The following is a 23,861-nucleotide window of genomic DNA, read 5'->3' as shown; positions in this document are numbered from 1 at the left end:
AGTTGTGTTCTTGTAACACTTTATGGCATTCACAAGGTATTCTCTTCATTTGAGAACCAGAGATGAACACTTTATTAGATTTCTCCTTTTCTTTTGCTGTAATGCCTGGGAGCAGTCTGTTTGAATGCCTTGATAGCTTCTGGTGATCAAGCCAGCAAATTGAATCTCACATCTGCAAAGTCTGAGTGTAGCTGCTGATCCATGCACAGTCCATACATCCGTGACACTTGCTTGTCAGCTGTAAACTAGAAATGAAAGAATGATGAAAGTGTAAAGAAAAACTTCATCTGATTATAAACGTGTTTTGGCTGAGGGGTTTAAGGTTTGGACCAGACTTCAAAACTTTGGATTGGGTTCTAAGGACATTTTGACACTTAAAAGAAATCTGTGTTAGCAACTGAGCTGTGTGCACGGCATAGCAGCAGTGCAGAGTTGTAAAGATGTGTCCTCAGTGTGCTTGGACTGTCTGGACCTTATAAAGAAGGCCAGGGAATGGTATATATTGAAAATGCATCAGGTATGCTAAATGGGAGCAGTCCATCCACTCAGGATCTTGGACCTGAAGCAACCCAGCTGCAGCTCTACCAGGAGAGCATCTGCAAGTCCCAAATGGGAGGCCAGATTTCTCATTTTCACCCAGATGTTATTTCAGACAGAAAAAGGTTCAGACAGGTTCAGGGGAACTTGGCCATACATTATCACTGGTTAAGCTGCTTGTTCAAATACAGAATTTGAAGTCAGCAGGAGGTAGAGGTGTCTGCACATCAGGAAACCCCCTAAAATCCCTGTTCACATTTTCAGGTACCTAAAGACCAAGGTTTCAAAGCAGAGTATTTTATTTTTCTCAGGGGTTATCTTTCCCATACCGAAGGGGAGCTGAGGTTTGCTACCTCAGGCAGAAGGGAGGCTCAGCCCAGATGCTACTCCTGGAAAAGCAGCAGCTCCAGTTCCAGCAGGAGCCACTGTTCAGAACAGATGTGGAAGAGGAGGTGGGGAAGGGTGTCCCATTCATGTCAGCCCCCTTCCTACACTAGAAATAAACTTGCAACACAATCTCTTGGTCATGCCTTGGCTACAGGGTGCAGCAGGATCCTGGCAGATTGTCTGAGCTGCTGGCACTCAGAAATCCCTTTGGTGTGCTGCTGTAGCTGAGCTTGAGTGGCAGGGCACTTAATGCAGGGAAAAGGGATCTCTGCTTCTTACAGTCACATCAAAATTACCTGCTTATTGTGGAATTTGTCTCCACTAACTTATGCTGTCTAAATATTCAGTGACTTGTCTTGCCTGTTTTTACGCTTCTTATACAGTCAGCGGAGAGAAATAGATTCCCCCAGTGGCTGATTCATCTCCCCTCTTTTAGGCTTCAATATTAGAATGGAATAAATGACCCTGTGGAGGTACATTTCAGAGAGAGAGGGTGCTTTAAGCACCTCCAGCTAGCCAAGGTGAATGCCCATCACTGATGATAGGAAAAGCCAAGTTGATTTTTTTACCATTTGCTGCCCTTCCCACCCAGGCCTCCAACTTCCACCACCTTTGAGTGCTACTTAAAGGATTTCAGGTGGTCTGAGCTGGCCCTGTGTTTCAGCCAAGCTTGTGTCAGTGGACCATGCAGGAAGAGGGGCTGAGTGAAGAGGAGAGATGCTGCAGTGGCCCGTTGAACTGGCAGCCCCCTGAGAACGCCGCATCTTGGGTTCAACCCACCGGTAGTTGCCAGGTTTCTGCCTTTCGAGGAAGAAGAGTTGTTTCATTCCTATCCTGGAGTAATTAGTGACTGAAAAGCCCAAAAAAGGCAGCCCCAGCTAGAGCCGTGGTTCTGAACCTCTGCTCTGCAAACCCTGGGGGTCCATGGATCACTCCTAAGGTAACTAAGAAGAATTCAATGAAAGGTAACTGAAAAACCCATGTTTATTGTCAATAGATTAACTTTCTCCATAAAGGAGCTTGTCTCTTCTGAAAAACATTTGGGGACTCCCGAGCATAAAGGTTGAAAATCACTGAGCTGGAGTAATGTATCTTTGTGTGTAATAATTTGACAGCTAAAGGGCTAAAGCTATTCAACTGTACCTTTATGAAAAAATGTCTGGAGAATTGAATAGAATGTGATAAACTTTGTATTGGCATTTTTGATTCAGTCTCTGAAACTTGAGTAACTGAAGGGGTTCTATAAAAATAATTCTACAAATGTGCAAAGTGAAAGAATGAAGTCCTTTTCAAATGGATTCCAGCTGATCATAGAGAATCATGCTCATGCTGTAGACTGTGATTATTCTGTACTCTTTTTAAGATTTAACCCTGACAAATGGTAAAGAATTGCAGGTTAATTTCTGTAGAACAACAGGTTCCATCCCTCATACCTATGCAATGACTTTTTAGTGTAGATGTACATTGAATTTAATTTACGATCTATGTCAATAATTTCTACAGGATGAAGAATCAAAGCTACTCAGGATTTTGGGTTTCCCCACCAGGGTAGCTTTGAATCCAGACACCCAGCTCTGACAGCCTTGGACAGTGTGGCTTTATCACATTGCCGTAGACTTTCCCTATGATGGTTGGTACAAGAAACTCCTAAAAATGTTTATAAACCTCCTCTGCATTTAAAAAGACAAGGCAGGATTTGCCAAGCAAAACTATTCCCCTCATGGTTTTACATGGTAAACTTTTTTAGAAGTGTTTTGGGGTTTTTTTCCTCCCACATTTGGTTGAGTTTTACTTGATTTTGTCAGTATTGGTTCACCTTTACTTGAACTGCTGGATAATTCATTTGTAGAAGAGGCAGTACATTTAGGTACTTCCATCTGTGTTTAAACAAGGCTCTTGTGCTTTCCCATTAAAAAAAAAAAAAGATTTTGTATTATAATGCTTGTGGTAGATGAGGTTCTGAATTTAACTCCTTCCTACTCTAGTTTCTCTCAACGGCTCTGTTATCAACACCTGGGGTTTCTAGTTTACTCTCTTTGCAAATATGAATTTGCAAGAAGGGGTTGATGGTAAGTAGCGTGGTTTTAATTTGCACTTGCGAAGTGTGTCAGACAGTTTCATCAGGGCATGGCGAGCAGAGGAAAGCCTGTCTTCCTCTGAAAACAGCCCTCAGAGGATGTCAGAGAGTGTGTTTGGCTGCGATAATCACTTGCAAATGCAGTATGGTTTTGAAATGAGCTGTCCAGGGGCTGCTGGAGAAAGGGATGCTTGTGCTCCTATGAATTCACTCTTTGTCTTTCTCTTTTTTCTTTCTGCTGTTTCTACTTGTTTTCATGTTTCTGAGCAGTCACTTTGATGTGCTTTTGGATGAATCTACCTGGTTGTGTTCGTGGAAGTTCTATGGGTTCACATGGGTGAAACATTTGTGACAATCATCTGTTTTGTTAGGCTTTACCCAGTGATACAGATAGCCCCTTCCAGCCTTCTGTTTATTACTCCATCTACCTGGCATCTCTACAGCCTCATCCATCCTTCCTATCCTCCTAGTGCTTTCCAGACAGCTGTTGAAATCTCTCTTCTAGTGGTATCTGAGTACCCTTTTCTCGTCCTTCCACATATTCCTGTCCTCAGAGCAGGAATCTTGTCCTTGGTTACTGTTCATTTATAAAGTTTTTTCTTCACCCATTAGTAATCTTAAGGTTTAAGCCTGGGGTGATATCTGAGTGCATGGCTGGACTGTGGCCACCCTTCTCTCTCTCAGGCAAAAGGGCAGAGGATTTATGGTGATACCTCACCTGTGCCCTTGCACAAGGGCTACAACCAACTTGCATCCTCATAAATCATCAGTGCTCCAGTAGTGTTAAATTCCCTGCAGCCTGTCCCATTTCTCTACTACACCACATCAGCTAGGCTTACACCTCCCCCCATAAACCCCAGCTTTCATCACACACTTGCCCAGTGCCCTCAGAGGAATTCAGAATGAGTCATGCAGGGCGCCTCTGGGGACTCCTACTGATGCAAACTTCCTCCTCCTCAAGGCAGCCTGTGGTTTGATGCCACAATGCAGCCGGTACTTGTTAGCTTGGGCCTTTGCTGTGGAGTTGATAGCAAACTTCGGGCTCTGCTCCCCTAAATTGTCACCTTCCTTCACTGGATTCTGGTGCAGGAGGGGATACTTGCAGCTCATCCTCTTTGTAGTGTCAAACACAGTGTCAAACACAGGAGCTGCTCGGTACCGGTCCACAGATTCTGAGGGTTTGGGGGATTTTTGGAAGAAGGGTTTATCATTCATTCTTAAGGTGTATTCCAGTCCAGGCAGGAGACTGGCATCAGTGAAGTATTATGTAGATGTTTATGTGTGTTATGTGGATGTTTATATGTACGATTGAAGTCACCCAGTTCTTGAGATAAGATCAGAAGAGCTTTAGTAGCATCTGTCATGACCTGCTTCCAGAGTCTGCATTCAGAAATACAGAATGTGATGAACAGGGCTCACTTATGTTGTTTTGGGTTGGTCTTTCCCCCTCCCCTAGACAGGCCATTTCCTTTATAACATTATCTACCTTCTACCTCTTCACATGGAAAAGAAAAATGCTTTTCTGGTGGTAATTACACATTGCAGCATTGTGCACCTTTCATCCCATTACAGTAAGTGGACAAACTACTATAATTTAAAAGAATGAAATAGGTGAGGAAATGGGAAAGTTTCTGGCACTCCCAGGCATAAATGCCAACCTGACATAGGAGAACAATTCTGACAGAAAGCAAGTTTTCTTGCTAGCAATGAATGCTGGTGCAGTTGTTTTCTGATGCAGGGATGGAGGAGTGCCAGCTTCCCTTCAGGTGTTTCAGAAGTAGAAGAATCAGGCAGTATTAATGGAGGGCTACAGACCCTTAACCTGTCTCTGCCCTTGCAGTTCAACTAAGACATGCTTCAGCTCTTCCTTGCTCTCAATTTGAAAATCTCCTGTCTGTCTATGTGCTGCCTTGTCATGGATCTGTTAGCAAGGTCAGGGTGTGAATACATTGAGGTGTTTTTCCTCCAGCAGAAGTTTGCTGCCTTATTATTCCCCACTTCTGAATACACACCTTTCACACCTCTCAGAACAGACTGATGCTCTTATTTGCCTGGGGTTTTTTGCTGATTTATAGTGTTTCCTTGTGGGAGGTTTGCCCTGAAGGTGTGATTGCAGGAGTAAGGTCTTTACCAGTGCATCAGCAAAAAAGTATTTGCACATCATCAGGGAAGAGCTGCCAGTTGGGTGGTGGAGCTTCTTTATCCCTTGGGTAGACTTGTTGGCTGTGCACTAGAAACTGAGTGGCTTGCACTTGTCTTTTTATTTTCTTTGTGTGAGGTGGTTACCAAATGTTGGGGGACACAACCACCCTGTACAAAGGATGAGTTTCTCCCACCCCGTACAGAGGATGAGTTTGGAACCCTTGGAGGCTCAAGGTGGCTGAAGTTCCCCCAGCCCCCCCTGGGTGGTTTGGCAGCAATTAATTGCCGCCACCTGCTGACCAGGCACAGGATTTCTCTGGCCCCAGTGCAGCTTGTGCATGTCCTGAAGAATCCTCACCGTGCCCTCCCCAGCAAGAGGGTGGTGGAGCAGTAGGTGGAGGCCAGGGTGCCTGCATAAACAGGAACACCTGGGGACAAATACAAGGTTGGTCATTTAAAGGTGTCACATGCCTTAGAGTGCACATAAACATGGGTAGGCTGGTCTGCCTTTGGGCTGCTGTGAACTTGGAGATTATCAAGCAGATGATGGATGAGATCAAGCCTGGTACAGGAAGTTTGAATGAGATATAACTTCATATAACTATGGTGTTAAGTGCTGTCAAACTGCATGTCTTCACTTTAATGCATTTCCGTGTAGAAGGCATAAAATTCAGGTACTCTTTTAGAATAAAGGAAAATAGAGAAGCAAGAAATTTTACCTAATCCTAAACTCTAGAAATTCAAGTTTACTCTTCTCTGATGTAGTGAAAAGACATAAAGACTGTTGGTCAGTGTTCTTCAGAAACTCTCACGTTGTTAGCTCTTTAACCAAGATGTCTTTTTACACTGGTGTTTTTGAACATTTAAATGTGAGGTAAGCCAGACAAACAAGTACACTAGACTGAAGGATGTATGATGCCTGTTAGACAGCGTCACTGCAACAAAGCTTCATTCTGTGGCCAAATTGCAGGAAGCAGCAGCATTTGCTGTAATCCTCTTCCCTGGCTGCCCCAGCATTGCTGTGCCTGGGGCACTGGTGCTGGGTTACATGGCTGCCATGGTAGGAGCTGACTTCTGAAGCTCTTGGAAATCCTGACCCACTTTCTGCCCTTTAATGAAGCATGTGTAGCATTTAACTTCTCTGGGGTCACTCCAGGTGTTCAACCAGTACAGCCAGGGTAGGGACACCTCAGTAACTTGCTTTGATCGGAGTTCATTCTTACAGCCTGGGACCTGCTTGTAGGCTATCGCAATCTGCTGCCTCCTGCACAATTAAAGGAGCTCCCGTATTGGGGCAGAACCTTACAAGTGCTCTAGGGACGCAAGGAATTTCATGTCTCCATAGAGAGTATAAACTCATTTTCTCACTTTTTCAAAACAGACTCATTTTCACAGGAATGCATGGGGTTTTCCCTAATTATCCTCTGGTGAGTCTCCCTTTTTTTTTGTGTGTATAATTTTTTAATTTGTTTGTTTGCTTGGAGGCGGAGGAGAAGCCTCCAAGGAGAGATGAAATGCCATGCACGGCACTTCTGCTCTGCTGCTGCCGTGCCGTCCCTGTTCTGTCAGAGCAGGGGAAGGTTGCTATAACCATTCTGCAACGTGTGGCCCTAGGTTATTATTGCTTTCCTAAGCAGTTTGAGTTGCTGCAAGATATTTCTGTAAACCCCCATTTCCACCCTCATTGCTTGACCCAGTGCCCAAATGGCCCCTCCTGCTGACCCCGTGTCTCTCTCCTTGCTCTCCAGGGCACTGGGACCTCAAGCAGCTCCGCTGCCACCACCCCATCCGTGTCCACTCCTGTCACTGGCCACAAGCGGATGATCATCCCCAACCAGCCTCCCCTCACTGCCACCAAGAAGTCCACTGCCAAGGGCCCAGGGCAGCCAGCGCCCATCCCAGTCACTCCCGTTGGCACCCTGAAGCCGCAACCGGTGCCGGCCTCCTACGCCACGGCCTCCACGCCGAGCCGCCCGGCCTTCAACGTGCAGGTGAGGACGGCGCAGCCCAGCCCGCACTACCAGCCACCCAGCCCGCAGCCTGGCCACTACGGCAGCCTGGGGCCCGGCCAGGCCTACGCCGCTGCGCCGTCCCGCCAGCCCACTGCCCCTCAGTACGGAGTGCCGCAGCCCCAGGGGCCCGGCTATGGCTACGGCCCTCCGCCCGGCCGGCCTGCCGAGCCCGCCTACGGGTACGCGCCCCCGCAGGGCCGCTACCAGGAAACCTACTACGGGGGCTACGGCGGCAGGAACGGCTCTGAGGCGCCCTACGTGCTGCAGAGCTCCTGGAAGGCCGAGCCGGCGTATCCTGCGAGTAATGCCATGGGCCAGGCTCCTCCTGCACTCTACCAGCCACCGGGCACGAAGAAGACCTACATCACTGACCCAGTGCTGGCCCCGCAGCCGCCTGCCCTGCAGCAGAAGGTAAGAGATGCCAGTGGTCACTGACATTCCTGGGAGAGCCACATGGCTGAGCGTGGCCTGGGACACTCCCTGAAAGGTGGTGGGGGTTAAGGTGGTGCTATCAGAAGTGTGGGGCTGATCTCCCTACATATGGCTTCTTAAAAGCTGGAATAGGGAGCTCTCATCTGCTTTGAAAAGAGCCTCTGCAGGGGCTTAGAAAAACTGTCAGCTTCAAGTAGTAAAATGGTGTCACATATGGAAGCATGGTGTCCAGCCCATGGGAGAGAGGGAGGCTTTGTCCCTGTGACATGCTGTTGCCCAAGGAGCTCCCTGGCCATGCCTCTGTAAGGCATTGCTCAACTGGAAGCTTTTCTTCTAGGCACTCCCAAGATGAAGTGAGAGGATGGGTGTGAGCTGCTTCATGTACTTGTGGACATACCTGGTTCAACAATTAATCCTCCCTGTCCTCAGGCAGATGGGAGGTACATGAGAGGCTGGTTTTGATTGTGGTTCAGAGTGATTGCGGAGGTTGTCCTCTGGTGTGTCGCTGTTCAAAGATCACTTATCACTGAAACCACATGGAAATGAGTCCCCACAGAGCTCGGCTCTGGTTTTCCTCTCCGATGTTGGTACACCGGGTGGCCGCCATCCACTTCAACAAGTGCCTGGACCTCATAAAGTGAAGTCAGTTTGAAATAGAAAGTTAAAGTGGGTCTGCCTGGTTTCTCTGCCCAAGCTGATCCTGCCTGGCTTTTGTCCCTTCTGCTGGTGGCCATCTCTAATGTGGCTCTAGGAGGTGCTTTAGCTTTGTGGGGCGCTCATTGTGTAAGATGAGCTGAGGTTCCACAAATGGTGAGGTAGGGAGGCAGTGATGCAGTTGCTGCCCAGGCCCACCTTGGCACATCTGAGCACATCCGTGTTCTTGAGTTTGAGAGTGCTCACAGGGAAAGGGGAAAAAGCTTCTGATACATAACAGAAAGCCTGTCCCTTTGTCATTTCCTTCTCTAACAGCACACAGATGGTCTTCCCTATATTCCAGGTTTCCTGACAGTGGGAACTTTAAAAGGCAAAGATGTTTCTCAAGGCAGTTTAGAGAGGGCAAGAAATTACAGAAGTCCTTGAAATATTATCTACAAGCAGCTAAGAAACTGCTTTTTCTCTTTTCTTCCCTTTCCTTGACAAGAACCTTTGAAGCAGGGAGAGAAGCAATAAACTCTCAGCTCTGCAGGTACTTGGTATAGAGCTTAGATTGAAAAGTAGTGAAAGACACAAAATTTGCACATAGCTTTAACTGGTGTAAATGGTTGTGGTTCCAGTGGAGTCACTGAGGAAATGCTGAGGTATAGCAGATCCATATTTAGACTTTTATAGATACAAGTAGGTTTATATATATAAAAAATTTTAAAACTGTAGTTCAGTCAGCATCTCTATGGAAACGCAAATCATCTCAAACCACAAACAGCACAAGCCTGTTAGTCTCATTTGCATTACAAAGCTGGAGGGACAATTTAATTTAGCTCAAGTTGGGGGTTTCATGTATGTCTATATATATTTGTATATACATGTTGGTGTGTGTGCACGTGGCATTTGCAAATACACAAGCAGAAATACTTCATAAGTATCTGTATAAAAAATAACTTCAATTCTTCTGCAGAACAGACTATCATCTGCTTGATGATAAATCCCTGCAGAAACTTTCTTTGTCTTCCAACCTGCTAAATAGCTGTTTTCTTACCTATTTCACTTTTGAGCTTACAAATCCTCTGTAACATATTGGTGGCAGGCTTTGCCTTTAAAGCACTGTTGTCCAGCCTTACTACATGCTGTTCTCTTTCTTTGCAGAATAACTCATTCGTAAAATTGACTTTGGGAATTATTTTATTTAAATGGGGGAAAAAAGGCTGTGTTACAGCCAGGTATCTGTTAGGAAGAATTGTCACTGTAATTTTATTTGGCTATCATGTAAATTTTAACATCTTTTCCAGCACACACACACATGATTCTGCATTTGTTTGTGTTTTGCCGCTTCAAGGTTGATTTGAGGCCTTTCAGTTAAAGAAACAGAAAGGGTGAGAAGCATTAATACATCTCACATAAAATGTAAGGTGACCTTTAGGAATTTTTCTTCTTGCAAGGGAATGGTTTTAAAATATCAAACAATTTCTAAATGTATTCAGAAAACTGCATGCCTAATCTTGAACATAGTTTGTGTGCAAATTATTAAGGATGTTGTAGCAAATCCATCTCAGATTAAAAGTTCACGGTCCTTAATTCCAACATATACCATGATCCATCACTGTGAGGGCAAAATTTTTCATTAAATTTGTTTCATGTTTTTAAAGGGTAAAAAAAAAAAGGCTTATATTTGGCATTCTGGCTAGGAAGAGGTTCATGACGCTGTGGCTCTGTGTTTTTTGCTGTGTACTAATCATGTTGAAGTCGCTGCTGATCCAAAATAAATCTGGATTGGTATGGGAACAGCAAATAATCTGTACTGGTTCTTAAAGCCTGCTAAAAACAATGAGTTTTACTCACACGCAATTCCACATTGCATTCTGTCCTTGGGCCACTTATGGGGTGAGAGTCATGCATGTGAAGCCTCTGGGCATTTTAGTCTTTAATGCAGCACCCTGTCCAGCATTAGTGCCCAAGTCCTAGTTAGGAAATGATCTGGTGGAGTGCATGTCCTCATTTAAACCTTCATGTGCTTCAACAGCCAAAAAACCTCAGGAGCTTTCTCTTCTGGATGGTGGGTGGTGGGGACTTATGTAGGAACAGCAGCAGTGTTCTCATGAGAACATTTGGCTCCTCTCATGCTCTTGCTGTGCCTGCTCAGACCAAGTCAAAATCTGAAGCCTCTCTCTTTAACTTCTCCTCTCCCAAAGGGCAGAGAGCACCAGGTTGGGGTGCACCATTAGGTATGCTCATTTCTGGCACCAACATATCCATAGTAGACATATGACAAAACCAGTTTCTGATGTGGAGTATTCCCAGGGCTTTGCCCTGTGGCCAAGGCAGAACTGGTAAACTCCCACCACCGACCACCTCATCTATGACCAAATGTTTCTGTGCTGGACTGGTTAAGACACCGAAAACCCTTGTTAGTTCCTATATCTCCAAATAGTTTTAGGTCTTTTCGCTGGTTTTTGTCATGTTTGAGCATTTTGAGACACCATCATATGTCCCAGCTAGATCTGTGGACCTTTTAGGGTCCTCATGTATCTCCTGGTGTATTTGAGGGATGGCTCTGGGATATCTGTTCTTTCTAGATCCCAACTATTCTCCTGAATAGACTTTGAGAAGCACATTCCTTCCTAAAGGGACCTTTCATGTTTTCAACATCTAGACTAGGTACCACTGAAGCCATTTGAGACAGCTTTGTGGCTCTGGTCCAAAATGGTGGAAATCTTAACAAAAACATTTATCTCTTGACAGCAATTTGACAATTTGGTGAGGACAGAAGTGTCTTGTAGCTCTGATTTAGTACAGCATCCAAATCTGCGTTTCTTTGTTGCAGATTTGCTGCAAAGGAGGGAGGGAGGAGAAAGGGAGCAGTGTCCCTTTGGTAGCTGTGTCTGTTCTCCCTGACATGGCACAAGCGCCCAAGTTCCTTAACCTGCTGAGCCACAGGTTGCAGTACCTCCATTCACACCTGTACAGGCATCAGTGCACATGGAGCATGGCCTCCTCTTCAGACAACCCTTCAGTTTTGCACACCTTTCCAGGGGAGCACCATGAAAAATGGGGAGACAACTGTAAACCAGGAGGATTTAATGAGGCAGCTCATGCTTGTGGCTTAGGTGGTGGTGGCTGCTCATGACTAGCGGACCTCAGCCACTGCGTGGTTTCCGCACTGCTGGAGGTGATTTCTTTGCTGCCTGCTGCAGCCAGCCCTGACATGGTCTCTTGCAGCTTGCAGTGCCCAAAAGGGACTGTGATGGCTCGCTGTTTTCTCGTTTTACACAACTTTTGTCAGTTTTTCCACTGATTTAATACCTGTGATGGAGACATTCGCTTGGAAGTTTCATCTTTGTCTTAGAAACATCTGCTCACCAGTGCCCTTCGCTATGACTGATGCACTTCTCTTGCACTGATTTAATAATTTTTACAGTCTGCCATCTCTCACATAAAGGAGATACCTCCGGCACTTGTGTTTGAACTGAGACTAATTCTCTTGCTGTTTGCTGTTAATTTAGCGACTAGAAACTTTTTCTTCTCTGCAGATGAATAAAAGCAGTCTGCCAGATTCCCTCCTGCTGTCACAGGGATATATTCCTTCCTAGTGTTGCTTTTGACTTGTGGAGAGAGGCAGGCAGCTTGCTTTGCATTGCTTGCCTCCCCCCAAAGTGTCTTCTCACCCAAAATTTTATGCTTTCACCTAAGTGTCTTCACAAAAGTCACGTATGAAAAATTTTCAATGGATGGAATTTGGAGACAGTGAAAAAATAATGATTGAAGTTTGTTTTCTGTCAGTGCAGGACAGTGGCTTCCCATAGTTTTAATGTGTTCAAATAAAGCAAACCAAAGTAAAATTAAAAAGGGTGATTTAAAATATTCTACTTCGGCATTTAATGAATTAAAAAAACCCTGAAAGCCAATGTAAAATGAAATAGAATGTGAAATTCTGAAATTCAGAGTTGAATCTGCGAGTTCAGTGTGACATTTCAAAATTTCCAGATGAATATGCAGTTCCTTTCTACCCTGAGAATAGCAACAAATGTCAAAATGTTGACATTCTTCACAAAACAGTAATTCAGAGTTCTAACCAGCACTAGCTGTATATCAGCTGCTGACTCTGTCATTGCTTCTGGGTGGATTAAATTAAATACTGTTGCTTCTGTTAAAATGAGGAGGAGCGGAAAGAAGGCAGTTGTGTCTAACAATAAGATGAGAAGCTCAGGACTTGTGGTACTGTGGCATTGAGAATGATGTTTTCCTCTTCAAGTTATTATAAATCTCTGCATGAAAATTGTTGTGGGTTTTCTCAGGTGAATAAGTGCTGGCAAGAGATGCAAAGACGTATTTTCAGAATGGTGTCCTTATCCTGACTGCAGGAATATGACACAGTCTGGTTTATATCCTAGACTTTTGAAAGAGCCCAGTTCTTGGCTCAAAATGTGTTTAACATGTTCATTTGAGAACTTTACTCTTTGTTCTTTGTATTATATTTTTATTATTTAAGCACTCTATATACTAGCAGGAACCAGCTGATGACAGAGCAATTAATCAGTTTTTTCTCTTAGGTATCATATATTTGAATTGTTTTCCTGAAATAGTGAAACAAAGAGTTGCCAAACAATTACCTTGAAGTTAAAGATAACAGGCAGCCTGCAGTTACAGGAGTAAGTCAGGTCAGCATATACTGAAAAACCAACTTAAATTTACAGCTTCAGGATGCAGCTTTTGTAGCTTTAGCCTTTAGTCAGCCACAATGGGTTAGAAATATAAGAGGAATAATTGAGAAAGAGGCTTTTGGCATAATACCTGGATGTTCTTTCTTGCTCCTTCTTAAAATAAGCTGAGGACAATGCCTCCACACATGATAAGGCATGGGGCAACCTTGAAGTTAATCAAGGGCTCTGCTTCTGTGGTAGTTAACTCTTGATAACCAAGCATCTACCTTGAGAGATCCTGCCAGTCTGTGTTACAGGCTAACATAAGAATTTTGTGTCTGAGGTCATAGGATGCAGTGAGTGTATACTTAGATAGCATCAGACAGGGGGGCTGGCTGGTTTCCAGCAGTGGGGCTTGCCTGAGCCCTGGCGCTGCCTGAGTTCAGGTCTCTAAGGGGCAGCCTGCTCTGTGGCATGATGTGACAAGGATGGTTGGCCTTGCTACTGCTTCACAGCTTTCAGTACAGAAAGCAGCACCCATTAAAGTGAATGCTACTTAATTTGCAGGCAGACTCTGGCTATTGAGTGTGATGGTGCTGCTGATTACTGGAGGGGCTGGTTCATTCCATTTAAAAATGCACTCGAGTCCAACCACATTGTAATTCTTTCAAAGCCAAAGCACCAGAACGTGTGAGGAAGCTGTTCTTCTGTCAGATAACCTCTGTGTCATTGTCAAGTTTATTGCAAGGAAGCCAGAACCTGAATGTGTAGAGAAGGTTTGTCCAAGGTTAAGCACCAATTGATTAGGAGAGTAAGGCAGAACAAGGAGACATGGAACATCTTGGTGTCATTTGGTGGCTCTTCTGTTTGAGGTGAAAGGGTCACTGGATGCCCTGTTGGTGTGAAACTCTTTGGGCCTATGACCTGATGATTATGCCAGTGTTAAGAGAAATCACTCTGCTCACAACAGTGACAGCATAGATGATGCTTTGGATGATGTCCTATTTTGGCCATGCCATTTGGAGTGGCTCGTCCTATATTTGGGTGTTTTTCCCACTGACGTCTGTGAGGCATATTTGCAGTCTTAATCCAGTTTTTAATGGCACACATACAGATAAAATAGTAATGGTTTGTTACTGAAGCACCACTTTGTGCAGGGGGCTGTGTACAGTTTAAAAGATGAATAATTTTTCCCTGGATGGGGATGGTTGTGCATAGATAGGCTCTTGAGCCTAGTACTTGAATGAGCAGGCAAGTTAGACAACTGTCATGGCGCACAGTGAACAGTGCCAGCCATGAAGATACCACCAAAAATAGATATTCAGTTGTAAAGATTACAAAGTAGTCTATAATGTCAGCTGATATAATATTTGTTTCATCCAAGAATAATGGTATGAAGCAGTTGCTAATATATGGTTACATTTAGTGATCATAAATGTTCTGGTGTTAAACTAACTTTGGCCTCCACATAATGGGCTTCCTGTTAAGATTTACCTCTGAATAACTATAAAGAAACATGATATAGTAAATTTAATAGCAGCCTTTGGGGGAAAAAAAAAGTTTAAAAAAAAAGAGGTTTCCTATCACAGGCTGAAAGAACTCCTGCAAGGCAAACAGAATCTGCAATTACACTGACAGTTTTGTTCTTAAATGAAAATAATAGTGAATTATAAAGCTGTAAAATTGTTTTCACAACAATATTTTGTTTTTATAACTTATACTATTTCACTTAGTAGCTGCCTGGCTCCACAGCAAGTTACATAACATGGTATTATGAGTATGATGCCTCAACTTTTTGTCTAGGGAATTAATTTAGGGCTCTAAACTTTCCAGTCACATTTTCTTCTTTGTTCCAGACGCAATGTATTCTCTGTGCTGGAAGAAATATCAGATGAACTACGTCTTGCTTGTGGCAGAGCAATATTCATGTGTCTCTTTATCCACACTAATAGGGCAGTGACTTAGTTTCACATGGCTCCTCAAAATAGTCCAGATTGAAACGGGCCATCTAAAGTCAGCTACACAAAACAAATTAGAAGGGTGAAGCTGCTGTGTGTTAGCTGATCAATGTAGCATTAGCAAGGATTTTCTACAGTGTGGTTTAGCACAGACAAATGAATTACTCTTACTGTCAGTATCACTTGTCCTCCCAATTAAATATTTTTCTAAACAAACAAACAAAATTTCCTCAGATGAGTCGGCTGTAACTTAACCTGACTTATTAGGATTAGTATAGTCATCAATAAAATGGAACCACACCTGAGCTATAATATACAGATTAGCTATCATAATTTTCATCCTATTATTGTCTAGTTAGACTCTAATTTACCAACACCTGAAGAATCTTTTTTTCAGGATTTTCCTCCAGGTTTCTGAGAACTGGTTCTTCATTAAATGAATCACTTTCTTTCTGTTGTTGCTGCAGTAGAACTTAAAGTGAAAACTCATGCCTTTTCCATGGAGAAAAATAGCCTAAGTGTACAGGGAAGCTCCTGCTGTGTATATGTCACTGGTGGATTCCTTCTAGGCTGTCATCAGGAAGCCTGGAAGGTTTTATTTTGCAGTCCAACTCAGCCAACAGAAGAAATCTCTGTGAGGAAGTATCCTGCAGCACTTGTATTCTTGTAAATCTCTGTTTTGTGTTTATCTCAGAGACTCAAAGATTCAGGTGGCAGTTGTGTTTTCCTGATCTGATGATCGGCATCAGAAAGTTGCCCTGCATCTCCTTGTCCAGCTTGTGTTAGAAGGCTGCTTTTCTGCTCCTTTCTGTATCAAAATCCTTCCCCCCTCCTATTATGCAATACTTACTTGTAACCTCTCTTTCCACAGACTGCATCCCAAAAACATGCTTTAGAAACATATCAATTCTTGCATGACCTCATTTGAATACTTCAGTTAAGACTCTCTCCTGAACCCATTTTCCCAACTGCATTTCCCATCATCTAGATTTTTCACAACTTTTACGTGTTTCTACATCACTTTCCCTCAGGGTTCTTGTCCTCTAAGGCTTAGGCTTAAAATTAGGCCTTTTGCTGCTGTAGAATTTCCAGATCACTGAGCAAGTGGTGGATGAGTCTCTCTAGTAGATTTTTCAGTACAGAGAAGTAATGCAGTTGTACTGCAGGCAAGCATGGCCTTGTAGGTACCAGAGGGTGTTGGGATTGTACATCCTTGTGTTTGTTTCTTCATGACATTGCTCACCAATAAATATGGCCAAATATAGTTTTCAAATCTGAATTCAGCTTCCCACCCACCTTTCTGTAGCATTTCACCATCAGGTCACCTTCTACTGAATAAATGCAGAACAGCAATTAAAACCATATGTGTAATTAAAAGAAATTCAGCAGAAATTTAAACAGCATGAAGATAAGAAAGGTAGAGGGATAAAGACAACTGGAAGCTCAGTTCTGTGTGACCTGCTTTTGAATAAACAACATTATATTCCACAGTCAATTATCCAAAAAGTACAATGTGTTCTGTTGCCAAAAAAAGGTTGTCAGATAGAAGTGGTTAGTCAAAAGGACACATGCACTGGAGTGAACATTAGTCTATTGTACTCGGTATAATATTATACAAACAGAGCTGGCTTGTTACTGGCTTTTTTTCTTTTTTTTTTTAATTTTTGGCTACAGATGTGATTATGCAGCTTTTTAATATTACTTCATGAACATCTAATTGCAGGCTTCAGCAAGAGGTGCAGACCTTGCTAGGGAAATCAAATAAGGTATGCTCTGTGCAGCCCAATAATAAGGCTTCCAATACAAAAGTGGAAAAACAAGTCATTAGTTACAACCATCGAACGGAGGTCTAATGGGAGCCACAGGATAAACATTCCATTTTATTATGTCTTCGTTATATGTTTTGCAAGAATCCGTGGTTATAAATTAAAATTGCTTTTTGCAGCCGCGGCTGTAAAAAAGTTCAAAATCTGTGAATGTACCTATTATTTTTATTTATATCACAGCAGGCTGCTAGCAAAATTAACTTTTTTTTCCTCCTCCTATTTGTTAGTTAAAAGATGGAAAAAGCATACAAATGCATATCTGCAGGCAGCACTCAAAAATGCCCCCGGCCTTTTTTTTTTTAAATCAAGATGGCATTAATTTAAAGTGGGAGACAAAAGAGGGAAGGAAACCCAAACATCTCAGATAAAATTAACTTCTTCATCATTACACAAGTTGGTAGGGTCTGGTGTTTGTTTAGAAATTTAAATTAATGCTAGTGAAAGCATCCAGATTGTACTTTGACAGATGAGACAAGGATTTGCTTGAGACCATGTCGCTGACAAAGCAGAAGAATTTCCAGGGCTCTTCTCCAATTGAACTGGCAATCGTGGAGACCCTGATTACCAGCAAAAAAGCAGTATTAGGGCAGGATTTTCCAATGCTGTCTTCTGCCTTCTAAGCTGCTGTGTGAGAGAATGTGTTCAACCTCTGACTCTGCCCCAGACTCTCTCTTGAACCTTCCAGCAAAACAATTAATTTTTTTGTTTCTTAATACAGCATTTGGAAGTCACTACCCCAAGGTAACAGCTAGAGCAAGAGATCTGTGGAATGGAAATTTGTGGTGGTTGAAAACATCTGTTTCTCCTTTTAGAAAGGATACAGACATGCAGTCGTAAACCTTCATCACCCTCATCAACCCTTCTGCTTCCATTTAGGAGTTAATTATTAACTGGGGCAGCATAGGCAGCTTCTCCTCTCGAGGAAAGAGCTATACTGGACAGGAGATCTGTGGCTTTCAGTGTGCAAATCCCAAGCATTGGCAAATTACATCTGAGCTGTACTTCCTCTGATCTAGGAAAGCCTTTTGTCAGAAGCTTAAATTCATTATGTGGAGCCTGCACGTCCAAGGGGGAAAAATAATTGTATGCAAATGAAAAAAGGCAAAAAAAACCCCACTGTTACAGAGACTTTTTTACTCTTTCACATTAGCATTCCTGTGGGCCATTGAGGAAGCAGGCTAAGGTGGTCTCACTTGGGTTGGGAATTCCTCCTGTAGGCAGGGTTGAGGTTCGTAGTCATCTTTCTCCAAGGACTGGTCAGGAAGAGTCTCCAGTCAGGGACCACAGCACTTGTCTAGGATGGATCAGATTAAAATATGATACATGTTTCTAAGTCTCCATGGTGCTGCTCTTGCTACTCCCTGGTTATCACCATTATAATTCTGCTAGTGATGCTTAGTAATTGTTCTAAATACTAGATAATGCCAAGAATTCAATACCATGGAACCTAATTGTTTTTCTGTCGTTGGGAAATTAAAGAACCCTGTGTTTAGTGGTGAGGAACCTGTTTTAAAGTAAAAACCTGGATTTTTGAACACAAGGCGAGTTCCTGCAAGCTTTGCCTCCCACTGTGCTGCCAGTTGCTGAGAAATTATTTTATTTCCTAATTTAGATGTTGGACAGTGACTCAATATGCCCTGGAAATACTATCATTCTAGCAATTTTCTCATGTGGTAGCTCGGCTTAATGTTGGAGAAATGGGTAGTTATGAGTCCAGACACTATAACGTTGGATTTGGGTTCTAAAAATAAATGTTTGGTTAACTTTTAGTTGTCAGCAATTTTCTGCTGCCACACATGTTAGAAAATGGAATAAATGGCCTCATGCAATTCCAGGCACACTCTGTGGTCAACAGAAGTATCTGCAGAAGATTAAATATGGTGGCAATACAGATAAAAGTGGTGGTCACTCTCCCCATATGGCATGTGCTCCCTGATGTTTAGAACCTTGAGAGCAGAAGAGTTAACTGTTCAGTAAGAACAACAGGTGAGCAATTGTGCATCTAGATGGACCTTACCAGCATGCCTGATTTCTCAAATGTCTCATTTCTGGCTTTAGACTTGGGGGTTTAACCTTTTTCCTTCTTAGTTTCCTCTCTGAAACAGGTATAATGTTTACCTCCTGTATCACAGTGGGGGTTTCAAGACTTGATTGTCTGCAAATTAGTTTTAAAGTCTATAAATGCAAAGTAGTGTTCCTATTTTCTGTGTGAAAGGCAGTGAAAATCATTTGCAGAGCCTCTCACAGCAGGCACAGTGGTTATTTGAAATGAAGGATATTTCTGTACCTTTGTATGTAAATGAAAGAAAGATCTCTCTTAAATCTGTGGCTATTAACAACAGTTAACTTTTAGCATTTATGTAGTTTTATATTGTGAGAGCTCTCTTACGAATCTCAACTAAATTCTTCACAGAGCCTCTGAAAGCTTATGGCAATATTCTGCTGTTATGGTCATTTCCCCAAACTCACAGAGGGAGAAAGTAATTCAGCCAGGCTCATATGGGTAGCAGCCCCATGGCTTTCTCCTCCCTCAGTGACAGACAGAAAGCAAGGACCTGTTCCAGGCAGATAAAAAAGGTTCCCCCAGAGGTGGAGAATGAGCTATTTAATCAAGTCATACAGTTTTATGCATAAGTCAACATTCGGAGGGTGAGGTATATACATTCCTTGAGGAGCAGTGCAGAGCTGTGACCTTGTCTGGATCTAGGGGCTTTGGTGGGATTTAGGATAAATGTGGCCCACTCTCCCATGTGCTGAGTTTGTGCTTAGAGCAGAAATATGCAGTGCCTCACTGTGGCTTAAGTCCCTGTTTTATTTTGTTGCCAAGCATGAGGAAAGGCCAGTGAGATCAGGCATGACTACTGACATCCTCAGCTTTCCTTTAACTGAAGCATCTGCATGTTTTATGGGGAACCAGATACAAAGAATGTGGGAAATGAGGAAGAGGATAAATGTTGTTTCCCAGTGTTCAGGATTGTTCAACCAGTTTCCTTTGGTCTTCAGTCTGGGATGGTTCATCAGACATTTGGTGGCCATGTTATGCCCCATTTGGTTTTAGAAGGCTTTAAAACACACTAATTTATGGAAGGAGCTGTGTTGCAGCTGGAGTCAGGCTATCTCTGTACAGTAATTCCAGCTGTTGCTGGAATTAGATGAGAAACCAGGAGTGGAAACAAGCAGACATCCAAAAAAGCCGCATCAGATACGACACCTCATATATGAAGCACATACATGGAATTTGTATAGAATAACATTTTAGCAGTGAGTTTGGTCTATCCTATGAAGGCTCTTGAGTTGTAATGTACAGGTTTTCATTTTGCAGTGTGTATATTGGATCAGAGTGATGTCACTATGGCAGTATTGACTTTGGAGCAACTCTGTTGATTTAGCAACAGCTGGGAGTATAGATCAGAAGCTAACATAGTATTGTCATCTGAGGTTCTCAAGCAACAACTAGGAGACCAAGTAAATCACAGAGTAGCCTTTTCTGTTCTTGTATTTCCTGCCTCCCTAAAACAATTACACATTGAACCTGTTCCTGGTACAAGAGTGACTTTATGGTTAGCTCTAGGGGAATCAACACCTTATCCCTGTTGGTTACCAGCCATAACATTTTTCAGTACTTTCTTTTGTGAGACATTGTTTCTAAGCAAACAGAGATTTTACTTAACATGTAGGAAGATGTCCCTGTGTGAGTTCTTACAAAGAAGAAGGAAGAGGAGTGCTTCAACAGAACAGCTCAAGTAAATAACACCCTGCAGTAGAAACTAATCCATTTCTGGGGAGGTTTTCTGTAGCATTCGGAGTGGGCTGTGAGTGATTGGGGCTGATTCTGAACAGACGCCACCAGTGATGTGAACCTCATCAGAAAGGACTGTTGGCAGTATAGGTAGAGAGTAAAGGCAGGTATCAGGAGAGGTTGGTTGTGAGCATGCATCCTCACAGATACAAAGCAGAAATAATGTTGAAAATTTGGGCCCTTTTAACAGATATACATTTCTTCCTAAGCTTTCTTTCCAAGTCCCCTACTCCTGATTTTTCCCAGAAGGATTTCTCTGAATCTCACATCCTATTTTTCTTGGTCAGTTTTTTTCCTGCTTCTCTTATGTTCTGCACAAGAGGCAGCTGTTCACTCCTCCTCAGTGATGAATATATACAAGGGTCAGTATACAGGGTCCAGAGCATTGTGATGACAGTGAGCAAGACAGCTACACTGAGCTTTTGCTGATGAGAGTTTATTACTCATGGTTTCATATCAGCTCATATCTGCCTCAGCTGTTCTGCAGATGCCTTTCTTTCCCAACACTGATTTTTCACTTGAATTGCAGGAGATTGCAATTCCTCATCCAAGGTGTGTGGCTTTCCTCAGACTTCTGTGATTGTCACTGTGTAGTTCTAGATTGGCAGAAGCTCAAGTGATTTGAGTGCTGGGAGAACTGTGAGGACTCAAATTGTGGGACTGCAGGAATTAATACAAAAATCTACCTGACAAAAAGAAGCAACTTGGCAATTGCTGACATAGGCTTAATTGGAGGTTTGTTGTGGGATATTAACACCCAGGTGCATGCACATGTGTGTAGACAAATATCAGCTGGATATTAACACTTCTAGGATTCTACCCATGTCCTCAGTGTTGGCTCATCATCCATGATTTCTGCTCTTTTGTGCCTCCTGTTCATGAAGTTTAAAGTACTAACGCTGAGGACTGACTCCTACAGCCTTCAGCTGAATATGTGCAATGAGTTGTTTTTAATCAAAACATGGTATTTGAGTGGCCTAATGTCAGCCTTTAGCACAAAGAATTCATGAGCTTGGTTTGACAGCTTGGACCCTGTATTACCTTTCTTTTCCCTGGGGGTTACTGTGGATGAGCTGTTTCACACTGGTTTCCACCATCAACCTGCTTGCCCCAGGCATGAGCAATTCAGGTGGTTCATTCTCCTTTCATAGGAACTCTGGTGGGATCATGAAATCTTCCCCCCAGGGAAGAAGCCTGGACATTACTGTGTGCAAGCAGTGAAGGACCATAAGAATGCCTCTGAGCAGGCAGCTGCTTATCATGCAGATGCAAAAAACATACCTTGTTTGGGTTAATTAACATGCCCAAGTCCTAAGAGAAAGTGGTGTTGAAGTGGGGGAAGTGAACCCAGAGGTTTTTGACACGCAGTGGTCTGTGCTTCCCCTGAAAAGGGGAAGTTGTAATGGCACCTGTAAGGTTTGTGGGGTTTTGTGTGAGGCCATCCAAACCGCCAAATCCAAATTTCAGTGAGTCTCTCAGTTTTCCTTTGTTCCTGCTTCACTAGGCTCTCAGAGAATCTCTCAGGGAAAGGGCCATGTCTGTCTGTCCTCCTGGGAGCTGCTGGGCACCACTGGTAAGCCTAGGTGCTGAAGTTCTGATGCCTTTCAAGTGATGCTTCAGAATGACATTGCCTCTCTGGCTGGGATGCCCAGGCACGGGGCAGTGAGCAGAGCAAACAGGGTGGGTTGGAGTGTGTGTGTTTGCTCAGCAGAGTGCAGCTGCCTTGTCTGCTTGTTTCAGAGCACAAGGGAAAGGGGACAGCCAGCGGTCACCAGCCGCCTTTAGTAAAACATTATCTCAATTAATCCTTTCGTTGTGTTGTTTATTAAGGGACAGCACTGCCCACACAGCATGTAAGTTTATCCCCTACCTTGTCTTAGTCAAAAGGCTAGGGCAGCCTGACAGTGCAGGAAGCCCAAAATTCCTCCTGTGGATGACACTGAAAGAGCAAACCTCAAGAAAAGCTTTCAGTGTAGCTCAAGGCATAGCCAGTCCTGCTTGTTTGATCTCTCCCTGCTTTCCTCTCTTGCCACCACAACACACAGTAGTACTTGCTGATTCACAAATGCATGTATTCCTTCTCACTCTGCATCTCTCTCTTGCATCGTCTAACAAACAAGGAGCTTGTACAACTATCTGACTTCTGGTGAAAGCACTGAGCACCTTGCAGAGCTGACCTTCAGTGTTTTCCTTGCTGCAGCATGAGCAGGTTTAACTTAAAAGTGACAGGTCAAGACCAGGGCCAGACTAACATTGTGTTTGATGTTCTGTTGGTCTAGCAGTATTTGTCTTGGTTATATTGTTATAGTACTAGTGAATTTCAGAAGGTCATTGCTATTTCTTTTCCTATGTCTTCAGCATCCTGACCAGTAATACCAGTAGTCCTTCCTTTTTTTATTTTTTCCCCAAACCAAGAGACTGCTAGACATACCACTTTCTGCAATCTTGTGTTCTGGAAGGCCACTGCATATATCCATTATTCTCTTTATCTGGGTCATTTGCAGATCTGGCGGTACCTTGTATATAGATCAGCCTCTTGAGAGACCTGCTATTTTCCCTATCACTTTGTAAGCTGTTTTGGTCCCAGTCACTGCTTTGGAGAGTTTTCTGTTGTCATTCAGTGTCTAGGGATCTGCTGGCTTTCTTAAGCACCTTAGGTGGCTTGTGCTGGGACACTGGCACTTGTTCAGCTGGGGCTGGTGATCTGTGTATATTTGACATATTGTTTGCTCTTGTCACGCCATGTGTCCTCTAATTACACTGCCCTGGATGGGTGCCAGTAGGAAAAGGACAAGACATACAGCACAATATGAGATGGCAGAGAAGTTTTACTGGTGTGTGAGGAAAGATTTTATCCTGCCCTTTTAGCAAATGTTTGATATTCACAGGAATGTCCAAAGTGCTCTCCTTGTTCTCCGGGGCTGGGGCCCAGCTCCAAGCAGTTGCAAGCAGCCCTCTCAGCCTTGCACAAGGCTCTGTGATGTGAACACATAGCTGTTTTCACACAGGTCCTCCCTGCACAGGAGTGGTGTCCTTAGTGCCAAATCACCTTTGAGCCACAAAGCACTTATTAATCCCACCAAAAACTCTATGACTGACTGAGACAAATTCACCTTTGAAAATTGAACTAATGCAATGTGATGACTCAGAAACATCAAGGGATTTTTTATTTGTTTGTTTTGAACCACAAATGGTGCTGCCTGAAGTTTACCTAGGGTCAAGCTACAAACTATAGAGCCAAATTTTGACTGTGCTGATCTTTGGAGCTTAGCTCATTATAGGAAAGCCAGTCTTTAACTGGGATACATAATCAGATTTGAATTTCACCTCAGAGCCAAGAACTGATCTCTAACTTCTACAGTTCTGCATTTTCTGTAAAGTATGTATTTATAGTCAATGT

At 43.3% G+C, this 23,861-nt stretch overlaps 1 protein-coding gene across 3 annotated transcripts in view; it reads left to right on the top strand.

The window, feature by feature from the left end:
* LPP (LIM domain containing preferred translocation partner in lipoma) overlaps positions 1-23,861 on the top strand; it is a 332,580-nt gene that overhangs the window by 196,242 nt on the left and 112,477 nt on the right. For all 3 annotated transcript variants that reach the window (XM_071437786.1, XM_071437787.1, XM_071437788.1), the window contains one exon: positions 6,892-7,566. In XM_071437786.1, the coding sequence (XP_071293887.1) occupies positions 6,892-7,566 (675 nt within the window). The remainder of the gene's footprint in view (positions 1-6,891; positions 7,567-23,861) is intronic.

This window comes from Agelaius tricolor, unplaced genomic scaffold (assembly GCF_023055355.1).
Source record: "Agelaius tricolor isolate 1412-34295 unplaced genomic scaffold, bAgeTri1.0.p SCAF_12, whole genome shotgun sequence".
NCBI classification, from domain to species: domain Eukaryota; kingdom Metazoa; phylum Chordata; class Aves; order Passeriformes; family Icteridae; genus Agelaius; species Agelaius tricolor.
The sequence above is the reverse complement of the archived record's forward strand: the minus strand, read 5'-3'. Positions and strand labels throughout refer to the sequence as shown.